Source organism: Zeus faber (assembly GCF_960531495.2).
Source record: "Zeus faber genome assembly, chromosome: 7".
Taxonomy (NCBI): Eukaryota; Metazoa; Chordata; class Actinopteri; order Zeiformes; family Zeidae; genus Zeus; species Zeus faber.
Genome location: NC_137203.1, coordinates 16,670,046 through 16,689,702, shown reverse-complemented (window position 1 = coordinate 16,689,702; position 19,657 = coordinate 16,670,046). Strand labels below are relative to the sequence as shown.

Here is a 19,657-nt window from a genome sequence, read left to right as displayed (position 1 = left end):
TTTATGTGTTTGTGTGCACAATTCCATGGTAATGCCATTTTTTCCTTTGTTCCCTTGTTTGACGCGTTCGTCGCCACACCCCTGCGGCCGTCCGTCCGTCAGTGTGTTCGTCTGTCTGTCAAGGAAACGGAGCCACGTGGTACAACGTGGCAGTGGCACACAGACATCTCATGGCTATTATTAGTATGTTACTGTGTTGCCGCCAATCTTCTCCGGTGATCTTTTGGAGGGATGGGGGAGAAATTTGTGCTCTGCGTGTAACATCAGAGTTCAACGTTTTATTTTGTGCTACAATCTCAAATCTCAAACTAGTGACCCATTTTCTTAAAATCATTATTTTATTCAATATTATGTTAATATTCAAGTGATTGTGATGCAATCAAGCTGAAGGAAAAGCCGGAGAAAAGATAAAGAGACAACTACGACCTATATTTTATCAGCTTCACCTACAAAAGGGGTCAATGCTTATACATTTGTATATAACATCTATGTATTGGATGTCTATTCTATATACAGTATATCCCTCCCCATTAAGCTTCTGTATCTTCAGCCACTTTAAACATATTTTTTTAGGTTAATCTTTCATGTATATCCAACATTCTCTCTCGCTCTTTCTCTCTCTCTCTCTCTCTCTCTCTCGCAGTCAGGGGACATTGAGATTGTGAACCACAAGACCAAGGAGACCTGCCAGCTCAAGTTCTCTCCATACAGCTATTTCTCGAGGGAAGTTCCACGCAAGGTAACGATCCCTCAACCCAACCCTGCCACCTACTGGGCCCCGCAAGTAAATGCATTTGACTCTCAACGTCAAATAAGTGGATACACAAAGTGGGTACATCATATTACTCAAAGGAACTCCGATAATACTTCCAATTATTGGTAACAACTAAAATTGGACTCAATGCCTATTGCCTTATTTGATACTGGTCATAATCCCTGCAGTATGCTGTTCGGCATCTGGGCTCAGCCAGCCCTCCACATGATACCTCTCACATGTCCGCTTCCTCGTTCCATCCCTCTCCTCCTGCCGTCCAGGTCACGGGCGTGGTGGCAGACAGCGGTGGCCAGGCCCACTACATACTGTCGGGGACTTGGGACGATAAGATAGAGAGCGCAAAGATTGTCCAGAGCAGCCGCGGCGGCAGCGGCTCCGAGGGCAAGCAGAAGACCGTGTACCAGACCCTATCCCCCAAAGTGCTGTGGAAAAAATACCCTCTCCCGTAAGCGCCGGGCGTGACAAAAAAAACCAAACAATTTGCGCGCGCTAAAACACTGCACTTATTGAGCGCGCGCGCGCTCATCTTCTCTTCCCTCTCTGTATTCAGGGACAATGCGGAGAACATGTACCACTTCTCAGCTCTGGCGCTGACGCTGAACGAGCCGGACGACTGCGTTGGGATGACGGACAGCCGTCTGAGGCCGGACCAGCGGCTGATGGAGGCGGGGCGGTGGGACGAGGCCAACTCAGAGAAGCAGAGGCTGGAGGAGAAGCAGAGAGCTGTGAGACGGAGGAGAGAAGCGGAGGCCTCCGACGCTCTGGATGAAGGTATATGATTAAAACCCCGAAAAGTGCAGAAGGTTGGAGTCAAAGAGTTAGTGGGGAAAAAGAATAGCAATTAGGTTCATATGTGTCATGAGCGGCAGGGAAGATGGCTCACGTTGGAAAATATGACTTTTTAAAATAAAAAAGGTGTTTCAGGAAAGTGTTACATCATGATGATAATAAGTGAAAAGGGGCTTATCACAGGGATGAAATGGAGAAGGTGAGAGTGATTTGCTGAAAGAGCCTCCATTCCGATCCAGGGTTACGAGTGGTTTCTTAAGGAGGTCCACCGACCTCCACGTGTATGATCATGAACGCCAACGTGTTGTTTAGTCTGAGCGGGCGCCAGCGTCATTTGTGTATTGTGTGACGGATAGATGGATTTGACGTGCCCATGACGTGTCTTTCTCTTCCTCCCTCTATTGGTGGTCAGAGTGTGGTTATGACTCTGGTGAGTGGGGGTGGCCTCGTGCCCCTCTATTGTGCATCCCTTCCCAAAATCCTCCCGCCCGCCACCCCTACACAACCACGCCCCCCCCCCCCCCCCCCCACCCCCACCCCCAACCCCACCCCATCCTCTCCGTGTCCCTTGTGTGGTTTGTCTCTGCGGGGGTTGCATGACGCCCCATCCATATCCGCTTTTTCCAGACGATGATCCAGGAAAAAAGAAAAAAAAACAAAAAAAAAACAACGCTTTTTTCTGAAGACATTGAACATTTTCATTTAAAATGGATTTGATTACGTTTCAAGATCAATACGAGTAGCGTGGCGGTGTAAAGCGCGTCCTCCCGAGTAAACGCCGGTGCCCTCTCTCTCCCCTCAGGTAGAGAATACGAAGGGTACCAGCCACTGTGGTTTCACCAGAGGAGGGACTCCATCACGGGGGAGACAAACTTTGTGTACAAGGGAGGTTACTGGGAGGCCAAGGGGAGGCAGGACTGGAGCATGTGTGCTGAGATCTTCTAACGCCAGGAGGTTCCAGCCCCGGACAGCAACTCACCCTCTGCGGACTCGCCTCCCCCTCCTCCACCCCCCAGAACGGGAACCGCTTCAAAGGCAAGAGGGCTGCACTACCCGGCGACGTGTGCGGAGCCTGTGACGCTGTGGGGATTTTTCTTTGAGCACGAGAAATAGGATATAACGTACCTCCAAATGAACACTGTCGCACTGTTTTACGGCAGGAAAAAAGCAGAAGAATCAAAGGTTGATTTTCCCGACTTTATTTCATCGTATTATACTGGGGGGGGGGGAGCAGTGAGTGGATGTGTGAGTTGGGGGAGTTTTAGCACCACCGCCTAAATGCCCCGACAAACGTATAAACCCCCACCCCCTCCCAGAAATCAGGTGCTCCACAAATGCTACCCATAACCATAACGCACTTTCTGATGGCTCACACCGTTTGTTTTAAGGAGTTTTATCGATCGAGCAGAAACGCATATCAGAACAGATCTCCCTCCTCCTCTCTCGGGTGGATCAGCCTCCCGACTCGCGGAGGCGGGATCGGGCCTTTCGGTCCACACGCGCACACGACGGGATGGACAGTGTGAATTAAATGTTGTGGTTTTTCCCAAAGGCTGTTTAAAAAAAAAAAAAAAAACAACAACAAAAAAAAAAAGTGTCTTCACATTTTAGTCTTACTTAGTACAATGTAGATTATGCTGTGCATAGATTATAAAGCTTGAAGAGTTTTCCTCTTTAGTTCCTGAGAATGAATTTAAGTGCTTTACTTTGTCTGGGTTTTTGTTTTGGGGGGCGGGGGGTGTTTTGTTTTTCACCCCTCCGGTTGCATCATGAGGGAGGCGGGAGTCGAAAAATAGTAATTTCTCCGAAGTCGTCGCTGTCAACTGTTAAGAATTGGTCGGGAAATCAGCTCTTTGTTATGAAGTAGATTCTAGTTTGTCTCGATGGACATTGGGGGGGGGGGGGGGTCGTGAGAAACAACCTAATAATTGTGTTTAAATGTTGGGATTATTTCACGAGCACGCTGAATTAGAACCAGGTTAACAGCCCAGTAGACGATAGGCCGCTTAGAGGTAACGGGGCTGCGTCCCCGTTCCGCCCTCTGAATATCAATTTTCCTGGGTGCATTTCAGTCCCCCCTGAGCATTTAACCGGTTAAAATCACTGTCATCTTTTTCCCCAGGCGCCGTATATCCCAGAGAGATCCTACAACCGAGTTGCGTGGTAGTCTGGTTAAAAGAAAAGCTCATGAGCGTCACATTAAACGTCACAACATTCACATTCCTGTTCGATGTGTTCTTAGCACTTTTCACTGTGGGGGTGACCACGGTTTATGTTGATGTTGAGAAGTTCCCTCGTCCCACTAGTGCTTTCCCATAGCAACACGGCACCGTAACCTTGGCGACCATTTTTTTTTTCCTCCAGTGAGACGTCTCGGTTAATCCAAAACAAAGAAGAAGAAGATGGAAAAAAAATAAAAAAATATATTAAAAACAAAAAAACAAAAAACCAGGAGCCTGCACCAAAAACAAAACACTGAAGCGTTCAGCCGAACCCGTAGCGAGAGATCCGGGGCAAACTAACCACATCTGTCGCTTCTTTCAAGTCGAGAGCTTTCCCATCGGGGCTGCTTTAGGACGCCGGGCTGGGTTCGGGGGGTCCTCCGGGGGTGGGCGGGGTGATGGGGTGTATGAGCGGACAGGGCTGGTTCCCCGTTCAGCGCCAAAATGTACCGAATTTCGGCCCCGGAATCGAACCCGAGCCACCTGCTCGAGGTTCAGTCGTCCCTCACATCCAGTGTTTAACTCGCGGGTAGAAGAGCCGATCTGGGATCCGCTCAGAAAGTCTTTTTTTTTTTTTTTTTTGCCTCTGACTGAACAAGGGAAACCAGTCCCCTGCCCTGTGCAATACACGTCTAAGGTGGGAAGAGCTTTTACAACACACTTTTATTTTTTATTTTTTTATTTTGGTTTCGTCATTACCTTTAGGAATGTATAATTTCGAGGCTGGACGCACTGTACCTACAGTCCAGTTGTCGATGTGAATATTTTGTGGTTACAGATGATATTGTAAAAAATGAAGAGTAATTATGCTAATCTGAATCATTAAGTTATGTGTACAGTGTGGTTCAACCCAGAACTTCGAAACGAATGAGAAGATTCGCCGCTCATTGTAACTTCCCGTTTTAAGTCCCAAGTCGGACGGTGGTCCTGACTCGCACCGTGACTTTGGCCGTAAAATCCAGTGTTTTTATATTTACAAAAAATAACGACTTGACACGTTTGAATCATTTTTTATAGAGTTATTTATACTAGCATATTATCAACTTTGATTCCGTTTTCGGTTCACATTTTCATACGGCTGACCCGTCTCTGATCAGCGCTGATGTGCTCATGCCCCCTTTAGACGTTTAGGTCGCTGAAGTGACGAGAAGGAGAAGTTCTAGTAAAAAAAAAAAGATTGTTCGTGAGTATTCTGATGTCCTCCGCCTTCAAGACGACTCCTATAAACGGTTTTAGAGTGTGAGTAGCAGGCGATTGTAACGATGGTAGTTCGCTCTGTCACGGTCACATTTCCTTCTTGGGATGTTTCTCTACGTCGTGTGCGGAAAACGCAGACTTCACCCCATGACCGCTGACCTTAATCAATCATTTTAATGCTGCGGCGGTCTCACGCATTGTCACGGTCACAACTAGGGTGGACGTTATCACAACCCTGTTTTGTTTTGTTTATTTGTTGGTTTTTCCATATTTGGAAAGTTGTCACTTATTTAGCGCTTTTTTTTCCCGTCATGTACAGTAACAATAGATGAAAGAACTTAGAAACACAGTTGACGTGTGGTGGTGAAATTGCATTAATTGCAAGTTGATGATTCCTTTCTCAGTGTTAAACTTGAGATTCACTATAGGTTGACTCTTCCTATATTGTTTGACATAGATTATTTTACATATATAAACATACATATTATATTTTGAAAGATCATTGCAATCATCAATATCATTTTGATCAATATCTTTCCAGATAACTTGACCTCAGTACTTGGTGGTGGACTTGACTTAACTGAAGTTGCCAGAGTGGTTTCCGGTAAAGTTTCACAACACTGAAGCAATAACGACGATGTTTTGGGGATTTATTCATTCACAATTGTGGTTGCTTGAAAACAAAAGGCCTCGCGCGGAAAGGGAATAAACCAACCAAAGTGTATGTGAAGAGTTAATTGTAGATGAAAATGCTCTTCTCACTGCTCTGTTCGCACATCTCACCCGACACTTAATCACTCTGGATCAATCTAGCTTTAATTTCAAATATTTTTTTTTATGCTTTGTTTTTGTTCTGTTTTCAATTTTTCTTTATTCCTCTGTCACGGGTGCCATTACTCTTATGCCGACGTGTGCACGGTGATCTAGGTGCGCGCGTGTGTGTTTGTACGCGGCGTAGGTTTTCTTTTTCATTCTAGTGCTGCTTGGATCTTACGAGGCAGAGGTACGAAGATGGAGATTTCTCTTGCCTTCTCCGAACCCAACCGCGCTCCTCCCTGGACTGACACGCGCAAATCGGTAACGGACGCGACCGGAGGCCCCCCCCCCGGGGGAGACGTGCAAACGTCGTAGCGGGAGCCCGATCCCGGAGGGGCGGAACGGGAGCTCAGAGCTGAAAAGTAATGACCAGCCTTGACTACCATGAACCCCCCCCCCCAAATACACACTGGTGTATTCAGGTTTAACTGCAGATTCTTCAACAGAGATGTTGCTTATTTTTTAAATTGTGTATTTTCTCCCTTAATTTATACTCATATAACATTGTCTTTACAAAGAAAGATGCAATGGTTTAAAAAAAAATAAAATAAAAAAAAATAAAATAAAAGATAATAAAGTTGTTTATGTCGACACTGGATATCTCCTGTGCTTGTTTTGATTTTTCCCCCAGTGATGACCTCACTGTGGGACAGGTGTGTGGTGTATTTAAATCCACCGGGGGTTGAATGGGTGGGAGTCAAACTTCCAGTAAGATATGTTTATCAAATTGTGATGTCGCTAAGTTATCATTGTTATATTTACTTATGTTTGTAAAATGTGTCTGTTATTGTGTGACGTTACTGAGCTATATTTGGCCACAGGCTGTATTTATTAAAAAAAAAAAAAAAAAAAAAAAAAAAAAATGGACGTGGTGCTTGTGACGTCATCCAACAGTTTCTGAAGATTTTCTGAACAATTTGAAGCCTCGAGTTTGGTCTTCACACTCATCGCCATCTTGGCCCGGCAAGACGGAGGAGATGGAGCCAGAGCGTTGAAGAACAACATCCTACAACCACCTCCGATGATTGAACATCTTACTCGTATAGGTCATCTAAAAAAAAAAATCCCTTTTCCAGAATATACAAACTTTTATTAAAAACATATGACACTTTATCTTTACCTACCGTGGGATGGGAAAGAGTCCTTATGTTTCCACCGATATCAACCTGTGGAAGCTTATTTGCAACACCTTTTCTATGACCCGCAACAAGATTCTGCACAGAGCTCATATCAGCCAAAACTAAATGTTGGACCCGGGGGGTCTTCTGCGGATGCAGGGCTTCCCTGCAGCCGTGGGTTGTCTATGCGGCTGTGGGACTCCGGGGGGGGGGGGGGCTTCGGGGCCCTTTCCGCTGCTTGGGGGCGCCACAACATAATTTTGATGTTATACACCAGAACCAATTGGGACAAGTCTGTGCGTGCGCGCGCGCACACACGCACGCACACACACACACACACACACACACACAGTCCCATCACAGGCGCACACACACACACACACAGTCCCATCACAGGTGCGCACACACACCACCAACACCTGCTTTGAACACACCCCCAGCACCCTCCTGGTTGCATCCCTGTCCTTTTCTTCCTCATTTGCTGCCATAACCATGACAGGAAGAGGCCGCGTGCCCAATTGCTGTTCCAGTTTTCCTGAACTTAATGGACTCTGTTCTTTCGGAACATGTCGTCGTCCAATTTTTGTTTTTCCGTGTGCATGTTGTTTGTTTCTATGATTATTTGTCCCACCCGTGGTGATTCTCCCCCTCTTGGAGTAGAGATTAGTTGTTTATAGACCCAAACATGGTAAATAGTTTACAAAAGAGGGGGATTGCTGGTAAATAAATAAATAAATAAATAGATAGATAGATAGATAGATAGATAGATAGATAAATTAGTACAGTTCAAAAAATGTAATAAGATTCGGGTAGCAGGGCGGAGTCTTCTCTTGCTGGGGGCGGGGCCAGTCGCAGGAAGAAAGACACACCCACCGTGCTTGAACACGCCCCCAGATATACGCGTCTTCAAGGCTTAATACCCTCTTTATGGAACAATCGTTGTTCCCGAGTCCCATTACGAGAAGTAAACTAAGATGGTGTGCAAATAAATCGCACGTCAAAAACATCGTTTCTGCGTGTGCTTCTCGCACTTTCCTCTTTTCCCATTTTACTTGAGTTGTCCGGGGCGGCCTCTGGCGGCCGCCGGCTGCACCGCGCCCCCCGGCGGCCGCCGTGGCCGCTGCTCCGCTGTCTCCGTCGCCTCAGCGAAAACAGTGCCCGTTGACCGCGCCTCGCTGTGGTTCCGTTGCCGGGGAAACGGCCTCGGCCGCTCGGCTCGGTTCAAGTGCAACTGCACAGTGCGCACGACGACGCGTCAAGTTCAGCCGCTCCGAGTTGTGTCCCCCCGCATGTAAGTTAAGCAACGTGATCACGTTTGTCAGTTGGAACGTATTTAGGCTCAACGTTCACAATGCTCTCCGATTCCAGATTTCAAAAATAATAGTAACAATAGTTAACTTTTTTTTATAGCGTTTGAAAAACTTTTTTTTTTTTTTCCATTTCCTCTTCGAGAAAATGAAAAACTATTACAAAGTGCAGATATTTTCATTAAAGTTCTTAAAATCCTGTTATTATTATTATTTTTATTATTATTATTATTATTATTATAATTATTATCTTAAAATGATCACATTTTTATAGCATTTGAAAAACATTGAACGTCCATTTCCTCTTCGAGAAAATGAAATACAAAGTGCAGAGATTTTCATTAATGTACTTAAAATACTGCTGTTATTATTCTTATTATTATTATTACTATAATTGTTATCTATGTTAAAATATCATTCTGTGTAATTATGGTAAATATAGTACTTCCGTAATAAAGTAATTACACCACTACAGAACATTACGCTCCCTTTCGTTTCATCTGGAGAGTGTTTGTCTGTGAAACGGAGACAAATTGTCCTGGTTTCCGGGGCAACCGGGCACCGTTAACCCCGTACTCAGCTCATTACACTGTGTTGACACCGATCTCCAAACCGCCGGTGTCACGGACGCACAGGGACACGGATCAAGCCTCGACCGGTCAGAGGTTCTACTGCTACAGCGCTTCCCACTCATTGGCAGGGTGGTGGTGGTGGTGGTGTAGTTGTTGTTGTTGTTGTTGTTGTGCCCCCTCAGACCCTGCGGACAGTCAGCAACAACACTATGTTGAAAGGGAGTTATTTCCCCGTCCAGCTGGACCCCTGTGACCTCCTCCTGGACGCCATCGATGCTCAGTTGAATCGGCTGCAGGTCTGTGGAAATGCTTGTTTTTTTCTGACAAGGCAATAGCTCTGCTGAAAATGAAATCAAACTTGATGCCTGAGTTGACAATATTAGTTGTACATACTCAGCTACTGTAGTATCCGAAATCGGGCTTTTTTTTGGTCTGATTTGTACCCACAACAATATTTTGTAATGCTATATGAGACTTGGTCAGGCCTTGATAAGAACTTGTAGGAACTTTGTATTTGTTGTTTTGTTGTCTTTTTACATTTTGATCGATAGGGGGCGCCGCATGCAACCAACAAAGTAAAAGTTGTTTCTTCTTTTCTCCAAGATCAAGACTACTGTATATTTACAAGCTCAGCAATCGACACAAGACACCTTAACAACCTCAAAGATGCAATATTTTAGCTCTCCTGGATTCTTACCCTGCCAGGCAATTATCAATCAATAATAAAATAAATGATAAGAATCAAACTTATTTTGGAATGAACTTACGCAGGTCCAGAATCAGAAACGCGAGGCGGTGTCCAGACAACAGGGAAGCAGCGATGCAGGTACATTGTGTTGAGACGTGGACCCATCAATCCATTTGAAGAAAGGTTACCTTTATACGTTAAGCTCATAATATGTTTGTCTAATGTTTTGGAGCTCCTTTAAGCCGGAGCCAGTCTATGAGCAAAGACACGGGATTTGACAGCACAACGCAAACAACCTGCACCCCTTTATCTGCCCTGGATTTGCTACAAGGGGAGACAAAGGACCAAACATCAGGTAATGTGTTGTTTCAGTCAGCAGCTCACTGGTTTGATCGGTATTGACGGACTGATTGTCTTCATTGTGTTTAATTGGAAACTTTTATATTCTGGCACGCTCCATTCGTCCTGTCCTGGGTGGTAGGTTTCCACGATTCTAACCCCTGTATCCCTCGTCTCTCCCCCGCAGAGAAGAGCTCGGGTCGCCAGGAAGACCCCGCCGATCGGAGGGGAACAGGACGGGAGGCCGACGCCGGGGCGAGAGGGGAGGAGGGCGCGGAGTCGCGCAGGGAGCAGTGCATCTGGAGGCTGGAGAGGCTGCTGGGAGAGGCCTGCGGGGTCAGCGGGGCGTCGGCGGAGGCGCACCCTCCGTCCGACAGCATCTGCACCGAGGACTTCGCCGCCCGCTTCACACAGGAGATGGTGGGCGTGGGCGGGCGGCGACGGGAAAAGGGGGAAGAGACGGAGGCTGAGGAGGCGGAGATCTTAAGTGGTGCCGTCTCGCAGGTTGACAGAGGGCAAATAAACGCCCCCGTGGCCGGGAGAGAGGTGCGCCAGGAGGACCGTCGTGGAATAAACACTGGGGCTGCAGAGGAACACGGAGCGGCAGAGAAACCCGGTAACTAAAGGAGCGCTGAGCCGTTCCCTTTCTTCTTTTGGGGACAACGTAGAGACGTCGGGGAGGTGTCGCGCATCTTTCAATCGTGTGTCGATGTGGAATGTTGCGCAATTAGGAGATTAATTTATTTGTGAAATGAACCGTGTGCCCTCCGTGTTCCTGGTCATTCATTCCTCCTTCCAGCCTCCGGTCCTCCCGGCAGCAACGACGCAACCGGGGTTTCGTCCGAACTTGAGATGTTCGGACGGAACAGGAACCCATCTTGTGCGCCCAGAAGATTAGCGGGTACCGTATTCAGATTGCTCTCCGGATCACGCGGCGCCTCTGTTTAAGTGTGCTGCCTGTTTTGAAATCAAAAACCGCGAGCGGTAGTTTGCATCCTGTTTGGTTTCTTTCCGCAGGAGTTCCGATGTGGAGCTTCGACACGGTTTCCATCGACAGTGACCTTGACTCCGTCTGCACACAGAGAGTCCGACAGCACATCCGCAACGCGTCGGGTGAGGCGTCCGAGTCTTTTGCACGCATATAAAAGGGGCTGAAATGAGAACGGATCTGATGGTATATATTTCATATGAGTGGTTTGACATCCTAGGATGGTCCTCGGTCATCCAGTCTGTCGGTACGATGGATAGTCTCTGTTCCAAACACAGCGATTATGACACACCACCACCACAAGCAGGTAAACCTCCATATGCATCATAGTATAGTAGTAGTTGTAGTAGTAGTAGTAGTTTAGCTATTATGTTCGGTTTAGTAACTATTGTGCATAATCTCCAGGTGCGTTGCAAAGACATTTCACTGCATATATGTATGAACGCATGTATATGTATGTGACAAATAAACCTCTTGAATCGTGACTCTCTTAACAAGACAGGCTTTGGTTTTGTGAACCTAGGCATCATTAGGAAAGCTCTTACCCTACTAGTTTAAATATTTAGAGTCTAGAGTAATAGAATCAAACTGAAAAGTGTTCTTGTTGCCCACCGAGGTTTGAGATCAACGCACAGAACCATGGCTCATGGAAGTCTTGAAGAACACACTACCAGAGCTCCCAGGTAACTCCTTTGGTGCAGAATTTGGAAACTACAGAAAATATTTATCGCGTTGATACAGTCTCTCATCAGTCGTTGGTTTCCACTTCTTCCTCTTTATTTATATATTTTTTAACAGCTATTCTCCGTCTTTGGATGACGAAGACGATGACGGTGAGGGTGAGGGTGAGGAGATGGATGAAGGACCTCACCACCGGCTCAGAGGGAGCGGGCTCTGCAAGACATCAGAGGTTAACCTGCCGGAGAGGGAGCCGGAAAGGTTGAAGATGGAGGAGCTGTGTTGTAGCCTCCGACAAGTGAGCAGCAACCTCCCGTTGTACTTGCTTAGTGTGCAGTATGCGTGCACGCGATGTTGAAACGGAAGGTCGGCGGGAGGCGGAGCTCATAATCCCATTTTTATCCCCTTTTGCAGAAGCAGACCGGTGTGGTGGTCTCTGTGTTGGAGCGGGAGGAGATGGAAAGACAGCTGGACAGCGCCAAAACACAACTGTTCGCCGAGCAGAGACGTTCAAGAGACAAGCTGGACTCCATGCAGGAGGTATGTGACCCCCCAACCCCGGACGAAGAGAAAGAGCCATGTTTGATTTATTTTCGTTGTTTGTGTTCCAAAGTCTCCCTTTTTGTGATGTCGGGTGCAGCGGCTGGAGGAAGCCATCGAGGAGCTCCGGCAGGTCACCGCGGCGGAGGACTCCCTGAAGGGGAGGTGTGCCGCTTTAGAGGAGAAGCTGAGGTGGAAACAGGAGCAGACGGAGGTGGGTCCTCCGTCAGAACACAGACTTTGTTCATTCCTTCATTCATTCATTCACGTTGAACACCAAGAGTCGCCGAAATCCTTTGTCCTCTCATCTCACAGGCTCTGGAGTTCAGAGTGAGCGAGGTGCAGGGACAATCGGAAGAAAGCAGAGCGAGAACGGTCTCCCTGGAGAAGATGGTAGCCCAGCAGGAGCTGAAGCTGGCGCGCCTCCAGGAGGAACGGAGCGCTCTGCAGGCGGCGAGGGACGGCCTGCGGGGGGCGCTGCAAACCCTCGAGCAGCGGCACAGCGACTCGCAGAGCGAAGCCCAGGTCCAGGTACACGCCCTGATTCGAAAGGAACTTATCGACGGGCGACGAGGCCAAAAATCGTTCTACTTTATCGCAACGTTAATGCTGTTTTTGCTGATCTCCTCCGGTCCAGAAGATGGAGTTTGAGCTTCTGAAAAAGGAGCTGCATTTGGTTCACGCGCAAGAGATCCAGAAGGTGACACACGTTCTACGCGAGAGTCAACAGTGGAAAGGCAGACACTTAAGACGATTTCCTCCAAAGTCTGAATGACGACGACCATTCATTCAACGTCCCTGCTCTGTGGTCAGGTTCACGTTGACGCTGAGAACGAGAAGGCGAACGCACTCAGAGAGCAGGCTGCGTCGGTCACGCAGCAGATCCAGTCCATGCGAGACGCCTTCCAGGTCTGTTTGTCGTCCTGGAAATGTAAATCGCCTGTGTAGCCCCTAAATACCGCCATTTTATCTTTACACTGTACGATTTGAGTCCTCTAACAGTCGCCTGGCCTGAGGTCAACGTTAGGAACCTTCTGTCGCACCCAGTGCTCTTTGTATTGCTGTTTGTCCCCCAGTGGGTGACAAATGATGCCAATTCTGCCAGTGCTTTATTCTATATTTTATATTGGATTCATTCCCTCCTGTAGCGTAAAGAAGAAGAAGCGATGCAGCTAAAAGAATCTCTCGAACAACGGAAGGAGCTGATGAGGAAATGGGAAAAGGAGACGTCTGTTAAAACCATGGAGAAGGTTAATATCCTGCATTATACAGTCTATTGTTCAACTCACCTTAACCAGCTTGGAAAACACTTCCTGTGACCCTGCCATGGTGTGTGTGTGTGTGTGTGTTTGTGAGTGTTTGTGTGTGTGTGTGTGTGTGTGTGTGTGTGTGTGTGTGTGTGTGTGTGTGTGTGTGTGTGTGTGTGTGTGTGTGTGTGTGTGTGTGTGTGTGTGTGTGTGTGTGTGCGCGCGCGCACGCATTCCTACTCAGGTGCATAACGCAGTGGAGGTGGAGCGCAGGGGGTGGGAGGAGAAAAGCCGTGGAGAGTTGGAAAGAGCTCGGTGCGAGACGGAGGCAGAGAGGAGGAATTCACTCGCTCTACGAACACAAGCGGTGGAGCTGAAAACGGTACGTCGCGTAAGTCCCATCACTGCCCACGCGACGGAATATATTCCCTCCTTTTCTTCCACCGTTCTGCTCTGATCCGCCAGAGGGTGCAGGAGCTGGAGGGGGTCTGCCGCTTCCAGCGGAGGGAGCAGGAATCCGCGCTCCGCTCCCTGGAAGAGCAGCGCCAAGCCGAGCTGAGGAGGCAGCGCCAGCGCACGGAGCAGGTGGAGGAGCGAAGTGAATGTTTCCAACCGTAGCGTGACAATGGAACAAATGGAAGTCCTGTAGAAAGCTTAATGAGTTGTAGCACCGTCAGAGGGAGCGCTGTGTGTCGGCGGAATTCCTACCCGACATAAAAAAATAAATAAAAATGATATAATGATATAACGTTATAATCATATCCGCCGTCATAGGAGAGCGGGAGGATACCGGAGCTGGAGCAGAGCGTCCAGCTGGCAGAGGGGGAGGCCGACAGGCTTCGCGCGATGCTGGAGGAGAAGGAAAGCGCCCACGCGCGTCTCACGTCCGGTCTGGAGCAGCGGCTTCGGCTGGCGGCCCGGGGGGTGGCGGCGGAGTGCCGGCGTCTGCAGCTCCTGCTGGAACAGAGCGGAGCCAAAACCGTCCCGCTCCCCCGCAGGTGAGACCCTCCGTCCCCCCGGGGGCCCCCGTCCGGTCCACGTTTTTCCGTTTCGCGAACGGAGTGGAGCGTTGATCTGTGACGTCCGTTTGGCACGGGGATGTAGTCCTTCGCCGGCCCGGGTCACCCAGAGCCTGCGGGAGCTGAGGGAGCAGCTGCAGGACGTGATCGGGCGTCTCCACCAGGAGCTGGACGCTCAGAGGCGGAGCGCTCAGCAGCTTCGACAAAACAACGTGCGTTCCCGCCGCACTCAAGCGCGCGCAACCCCGCGAGAACCCGGCGGGGCCGCGCGCGGGTAAGTTCACCGTTTCGTTTCAGGAGAGAGAGCTGCGTGTCCAGAGGGAGGAGTTGGGGATGGAGCGAGACAGAGCGTTGGACTCTCTGAAGGAGCGGCTCATTCAGGTGCGCGTCTCGAAAAAACCTCTCCCCGGCTCAGACACCGTATTCAACGCGGGCGCCAACACGGATCGCAAGTGAACCCGGAACGTCTTTTTCTCCAGGAGCACGTGGAGGAGCTGAGCCGCCTGAGCCGGGGTCGGATTTGCGAGGGCGGGGACGAGGAAGGGGGCGTGGTCGCCTCGCTCCGCCGGCAGCTGCGGGACAAGGACGAGGAGCTGCGCCGGGTCCAGAGGAGCATGGCTTGGTGGAAGGAGGAGACGGCCGCCCGCCTGGCTTGCAAGTTCGAGGAAGAGCTGACGGTGGAGTTGGAGAGGTAGCGCTCCTCCAAGAGACGCCCTCACAGTCTCGGTTACTAATTTCCGATCCGGCGGCCTCGGGACTCATTCGTTTTTGCCGTTCCACAGGTGCAGGGCAAAGTTGTTAAAGGGCAGGTAATTTGTTTCGATGGCGATAGCATGTATAGAAATAACATAACAGATGAAATACTAACCTGCCCTTTTATTATTCTTACAAAACCATGATCTAATGTCCACATGCTGTCATCAGAGATAGATATTAACCCAGACCCTAACCCTCACCCTAACCCCCTGCTGTTTATACTCGATGCTCTACATCCAATGTGATTTCCATCGCGGCCTTTTTTCGATCCTGGGTGTGTTTGTATTCCAGAAAGACATCCAAAGCACAAGAGGAGAAACAGCGAAAGCTTGAGAAACTCGAAGGGGAGATGAGACTTATTGCGAGGGTAAAAACATTATACCTCCCGGAACTTAGGGCGGGGCAAGCATCACCAAACTCTTTGAGGGTTTTTCAGTATTTATTTGATCCGTAATTTGTCGCTGTTCTCCCTCATCAGGAACGCGGCGGCTCTGGGTGTTTTGTCTCAGATCCTTCCCCCCACGCCTCGGCCACGAGTCCTGGGCCTCCAGACTTGACCTCCTTCAAGCTTCTGCAGCACCTGCAGAGCAGAGTGAAGCGGCTCCGGGATGAGAATCAGATCCAGGCCTGCGGCCCCTCCCCTTCGAAGCAGATCCCCTTCAATTTGTCAGGTTCCTACCTGGAAACAGTGCAGACTTTTTCCTGATGGGAGTATCCCGTGAGCGGTCGGATTCAATGTTTTAGTGCGAAAAGGTACGACGCTTGGTCTCGTGCTAGAGTTTAACTTCTTAAGATTCTGTGTAGAAAGGTGTTACACATACAGTGTGTTACTCATAGACCCTGAACTCGGGCACAAGTTCTGCGCTCTTTAATTTATGATTTTGAAACAACTGAATTTAATGTTTTACTGTTGACGTCTGAGGATGAATGTAGTTTTCAACACATTTCAAGCCTTTCGAAATAGGAAATTAGGTCAACAAATGTTTAAACGTGAATTTTAAATAAAATATAGACTCAAATTTCCTGATACTTGTTCATACCGCAGCTTTCTCAAATAGCTTTGTCGACTTCAGATCACTTCCACGGCGCCCAGATTCAGAACCTGTCCTGTCAGGAGAGGTCTGACTTTTAAAGACATTGAACTTTACTCACCATGAGTAAATGTACCTGGACAGGTGACACTACTGTAAACGGTTTGCCCTTCAGGAAATCAAACGCATTTTGTGGCCCCTTTCAGATCAATCATTCATTACATCCGATATACTCCCATGTCCTCGTGATGCGTGACTGTTCTGCTGGCCGCGGTGACTCAAGCGTCGGCCATCAGGTTCACATTTGGGCAGATGAGTTTTATAGCCTGACATTAACCAGAACAGATTCAGATAACGTGATGATGTGGAAATGCTTCAACTGTAAATGTTCAAGTCCACCTCAAAGCATAGCCATTGCTATTCCATGTGTTGATTAGTATTCTAAAAGTAATTCTGCCTAAATTCGATCAGAACAATGATCATAGACCAAATAAACATGGCGAGTGTGCCTTTTATTCTGAAATAGGTCATTTTATTTGGGATTATAAAGTAACACTCAATGGAAGGTCAGGTCTTTGCTATAGTATACAATCAAATTATATAAAAAAAGGTGCATTTCTGGAACATTTTATTGTCACGGCGCCCAGAAGTCTGGCTGATGCATCACGGTGGCGTTCCCTTTTATCCACTAATACCACAGGTTATATTGTACCCAAAACTCACACTGACAGCAGCCGTGCTCCCCTCTAAGGTTACAAAGGGATCGACTCAGTTTCTCAAATGCTCAAAAGTTCATTTTAATAATCATACCAAAATCAAGGTCTGACAAGAACGTCCAAACTCATATTGGGTCAGTGTGCTTTCTAGGCCGAGCAGGTCTGTCCTCAAACGCTCTTTGGTGGCTTCAAAGTGCTGACGCGAGTTATGTTACAACGTCCATGTGTACATACATTCAACAGGAAAAACCGTCGTACAGCCTGTGGATCAAAGTGAAAAGCTAGAATATTTTTGTATAACGGAACAAACTGCTTGTAAAAGCATTTCAACAGAGATGAACTCATCTCGGAAACCCTGGCAATGTTCCTAGAGATTTTACAAGAACGACATAAAACAAAGCATATATTGCAAAAATGAGTCTTGCCGAACCTAAATTGTAGAGAACATCAAACATTCTGGCCTTATCTGCAGTCTTTCTGCCTCTAAATGGCTTTTCAAGGTGTTCGGGTTCAAGTCGTCCCGTTTAGAGTTCCATGTCCTCCTCCCCAGAGCTGTGAGCCTCAGGGAAGCTGTACGAAGGCGGGTAGGGGGCGTCCGGGGGGCTCGTTGCGCTCGCTGGGCTCTGATGGGTGGGAGAGGGACAGGGAGTCGGGTGTTGTCGACACGCCGTCTGTTGTTTGCGCTGCCGCTGCAGGGAATCCTTCAGCCTCCGGGAGAACGCATCCTCCGGTGGCCGCCACACCACCAGCTCCATGCAGGATTGGCTCCTAGAGGCAGAGACAAAACAGAAAAAAGGGGGAATCCGCTTAATCCATGGCGGTCCCACCGTCAGATTTTAAAAGACAGAAGAGGGGGGCTTACATGGACTGAGCAACTTTATGGGGCAGGATGTCATTGAGTCCACGCTGCAGGCCCTTCCTAAAACTGTCAGACATCACCAGCACCGGCCGCCTAGGAGATGGCTCCACGACAAGGGCTTCATCTTCATCATCATCCTCCAGCGTTATTCTGCAAAAATACTCATATCTCAGTTCTACGACATCAAACTCTTTAGCGCGAGTGCCCTTGTAGCTACTGTGCTTGACATTGGTTACCTGTCCTCAATCTCCTGGAGCCTTTTCTGAGCCGCCTCTACCTCCATGAACGATCCTTCGGCCTCTGGACGAGGCAAGGCAGGGGAGGGTTGAGGCAAAGGTTTGTACTGGGGGTCTTGGCACGGGTGTTGAAGTGAAGGGCTGGCCTCTTGTGCTGGTGGAGGAGGGCAGACCCTCGCTGGGGGCCAGTCGTGACACGCGCTAGCACTGGAATTCTGCAAGTGGTCGGCTTCTTCTTCCACCATCAGCCTCCTTCTCTTGGCACTGCATCCTCTGAAAAGTCAGAAACATCACAAATCCACAACGATATTGAATCCGCAAAGAAAATGAACAGATGTTGGGATACATTCCTCTCCTTTGAAATCTATCGCTCACTCATCATCATCTGCTCGTCTCCGATGCTTCATAAGGCATCGCCTTTCCCAGCTCCTAGGATGCAAGACAAACGTGTAAAAGTAATCAGATCACTGATGGAAGGACCGTCAAATACCTAGTCTGATATTAATGCACGGACACAAATTAAAAGAATCACCGGTCAATAAAACAACACTTTCTGGCACGCACCTGTTTGCGAGCGTTTCTCTCGGCAGTTGACCCGGGGCGATCGGCGGCCCCAGGTCGATGCCGATGTCCGGCAGGCTGGTGAGGCCAGAGAAGCTGTACATGGCCGGCAGGAAGCCCAGCTCACTGCTGCTCTGACTGGAGTGATGCATGGGACTTGGAGACACCGCTGGACGGTGGGTATGTCTCAATTCTGCAAGTCAGTGACGAATGAGAGAACTGGACTGTACCTTATCATCAACTTTGGTCCATTTGGCAGAAATAGCTAAATAAACCAAAAAGTAATTCACCCACATAAGGTTGGAAGTTAGCCCGAGGTGGGATTTAGCTTCATATCGTGACCTACACATAAAATACTCAAATACAATAAACCTCTCTCTCAACAATTCACACTGTGTCAAAAAATAGGAAACTCTGCAAGTCAATGACGAGTGAGAGAACTGGACTGTATCTTGTCGTCAACTTTGGTCTATTGGGCAGAAATAGCTAAATAAACCAAAAAGCAATTCACCCACATAAGGTTGGAAGTTAGCTCGAGGTGGGATTTAGCTTCATATCGTGACCTACACGTAAAATATTCAAACACAATAAACATCTCTCAACAATTCACACTGTGTCAAAAAATAGGAAACTCTGCAAGTCAATGACGAGTGAGAGAACTGGACTGTATCTTGTCGTCAACTTTGGTCTATTGGGCAGAAATAGCTAAATAAACCAAAAAGTAATTCACCCACATAAGGTTGGAAGTTAGGGTCATATGGTGACCTACACATAAGATAGTCAAATGCTAGAAACCTAGGAATCAACAACACGCATCTCAATCAGCAATTCACACTGTGCGAAAATAGGAAACTCTGCAGGCTTTGCAGACATATACCGTGCATATGAAATAACATGTGTACATATGCTGTGTGCGCCAGGGTGGAGGTTGCACAGGGGCAGCAGCTTTGCTAAACCTCCTAAAACGCTGGATACCGACCCGCCCCTCAGCGTTGTCGTTGTTTATGTTGACGTCCTGCGCTCCCCTCTTAGTCCGGGACGCCTCGCTGCCATCTTCTGCGTGTTGGGAGCCCGCACCGGAGCTTCCCGCCCCCGAGGAAGAGAAGCGGCTGCGGCCGTGGAGCGGGGGGGCGCGCGAGCGGCGGCAGAACTACGAGTGTTTACTGACGTAACTTGTGGCGCAACGCGACGCGCCGTCGCGGC

At 48.4% G+C, this 19,657-nt stretch overlaps 3 protein-coding genes across 5 annotated transcripts in view; 2 read left to right on the top strand and 1 right to left on the bottom strand.

Moving 5' to 3' along the window:
* Positions 1-3,360, top strand: part of osbp2b (oxysterol binding protein 2b) — a gene marked incomplete at its 5' end in the record, with an annotated part of 58,438 nt that extends 55,078 nt beyond the window's left edge. Inside the window, 4 exons of the mRNA XM_080003832.1 lie at positions 644-739; positions 1,036-1,220; positions 1,326-1,546; positions 2,367-3,360. Coding sequence (XP_079859958.1) covers positions 644-739; positions 1,036-1,220; positions 1,326-1,546; positions 2,367-2,509 — 645 coding nt within the window. The 3' untranslated portion in view covers positions 2,510-3,360. The remainder of the gene's footprint in view (positions 1-643; positions 740-1,035; positions 1,221-1,325; positions 1,547-2,366) is intronic.
* Positions 3,361-5,994: 2,634 nt separating this feature from the next.
* On the top strand, positions 5,995-16,049 carry LOC307233014 (uncharacterized protein; the record flags this gene model as incomplete). The annotated part of the gene is made up of 24 exons (XM_080004227.1): positions 5,995-6,060; positions 8,979-9,092; positions 9,568-9,622; positions 10,011-10,439; positions 10,623-10,724; positions 10,841-10,936; positions 11,032-11,118; positions 11,428-11,494; positions 11,610-11,787; positions 11,904-12,029; positions 12,130-12,243; positions 12,345-12,560; positions 12,667-12,729; positions 12,843-12,938; positions 13,178-13,279; positions 13,521-13,658; positions 13,742-13,861; positions 14,051-14,274; positions 14,381-14,507; positions 14,593-14,676; positions 14,775-14,986; positions 15,078-15,104; positions 15,343-15,418; positions 15,530-16,049. 24 exons carry the CDS (start codon positions 5,995-5,997, stop codon positions 15,755-15,757), a joined length of 3,147 nt encoding a protein of 1,048 aa, XP_079860353.1. The 3' UTR covers positions 15,758-16,049.
* A 556-nt stretch (positions 16,050-16,605) lies between these two features.
* On the bottom strand, positions 16,606-19,606 carry ccdc117 (coiled-coil domain containing 117). 3 transcript variants are annotated; one of them, XM_080003974.1, is made up of 6 exons: positions 19,332-19,606; positions 18,458-18,647; positions 18,269-18,322; positions 17,894-18,166; positions 17,661-17,807; positions 16,606-17,566 (listed from the first exon to the last, which is right to left on the bottom strand). In XM_080003974.1, exons 1-6 carry the CDS (start codon positions 19,348-19,350, stop codon positions 17,323-17,325), a joined length of 927 nt encoding a protein of 308 aa, XP_079860100.1. In that variant the 5' UTR covers positions 19,351-19,606; the 3' UTR covers positions 16,606-17,322. The 3 variants fall into 3 exon arrangements, with proteins under 3 accessions (XP_079860100.1, XP_079860102.1, XP_079860101.1); XM_080003976.1 differs by having other exon boundaries at positions 19,357-19,606; XM_080003975.1 differs by having other exon boundaries at positions 19,434-19,606.
* Between the last annotated feature and the right edge of the window lie 51 nt (positions 19,607-19,657).

Bases quoted from the DNA above. Each gene is read 5' to 3' on its own strand.
- ccdc117 (XM_080003974.1), bottom strand. The intron at 18,323-18,457 runs GTGCGTGCCAGA...CTTGCATCCTAG, and splicing joins AGAGAAACGCTCGCAAACAG to GAGCTGGGAAAGGCGATGCC. The intron at 17,808-17,893 runs GTAACCAATGTC...GTATTTTTGCAG, and splicing joins CTCCAGGAGATTGAGGACAG to AATAACGCTGGAGGATGATG.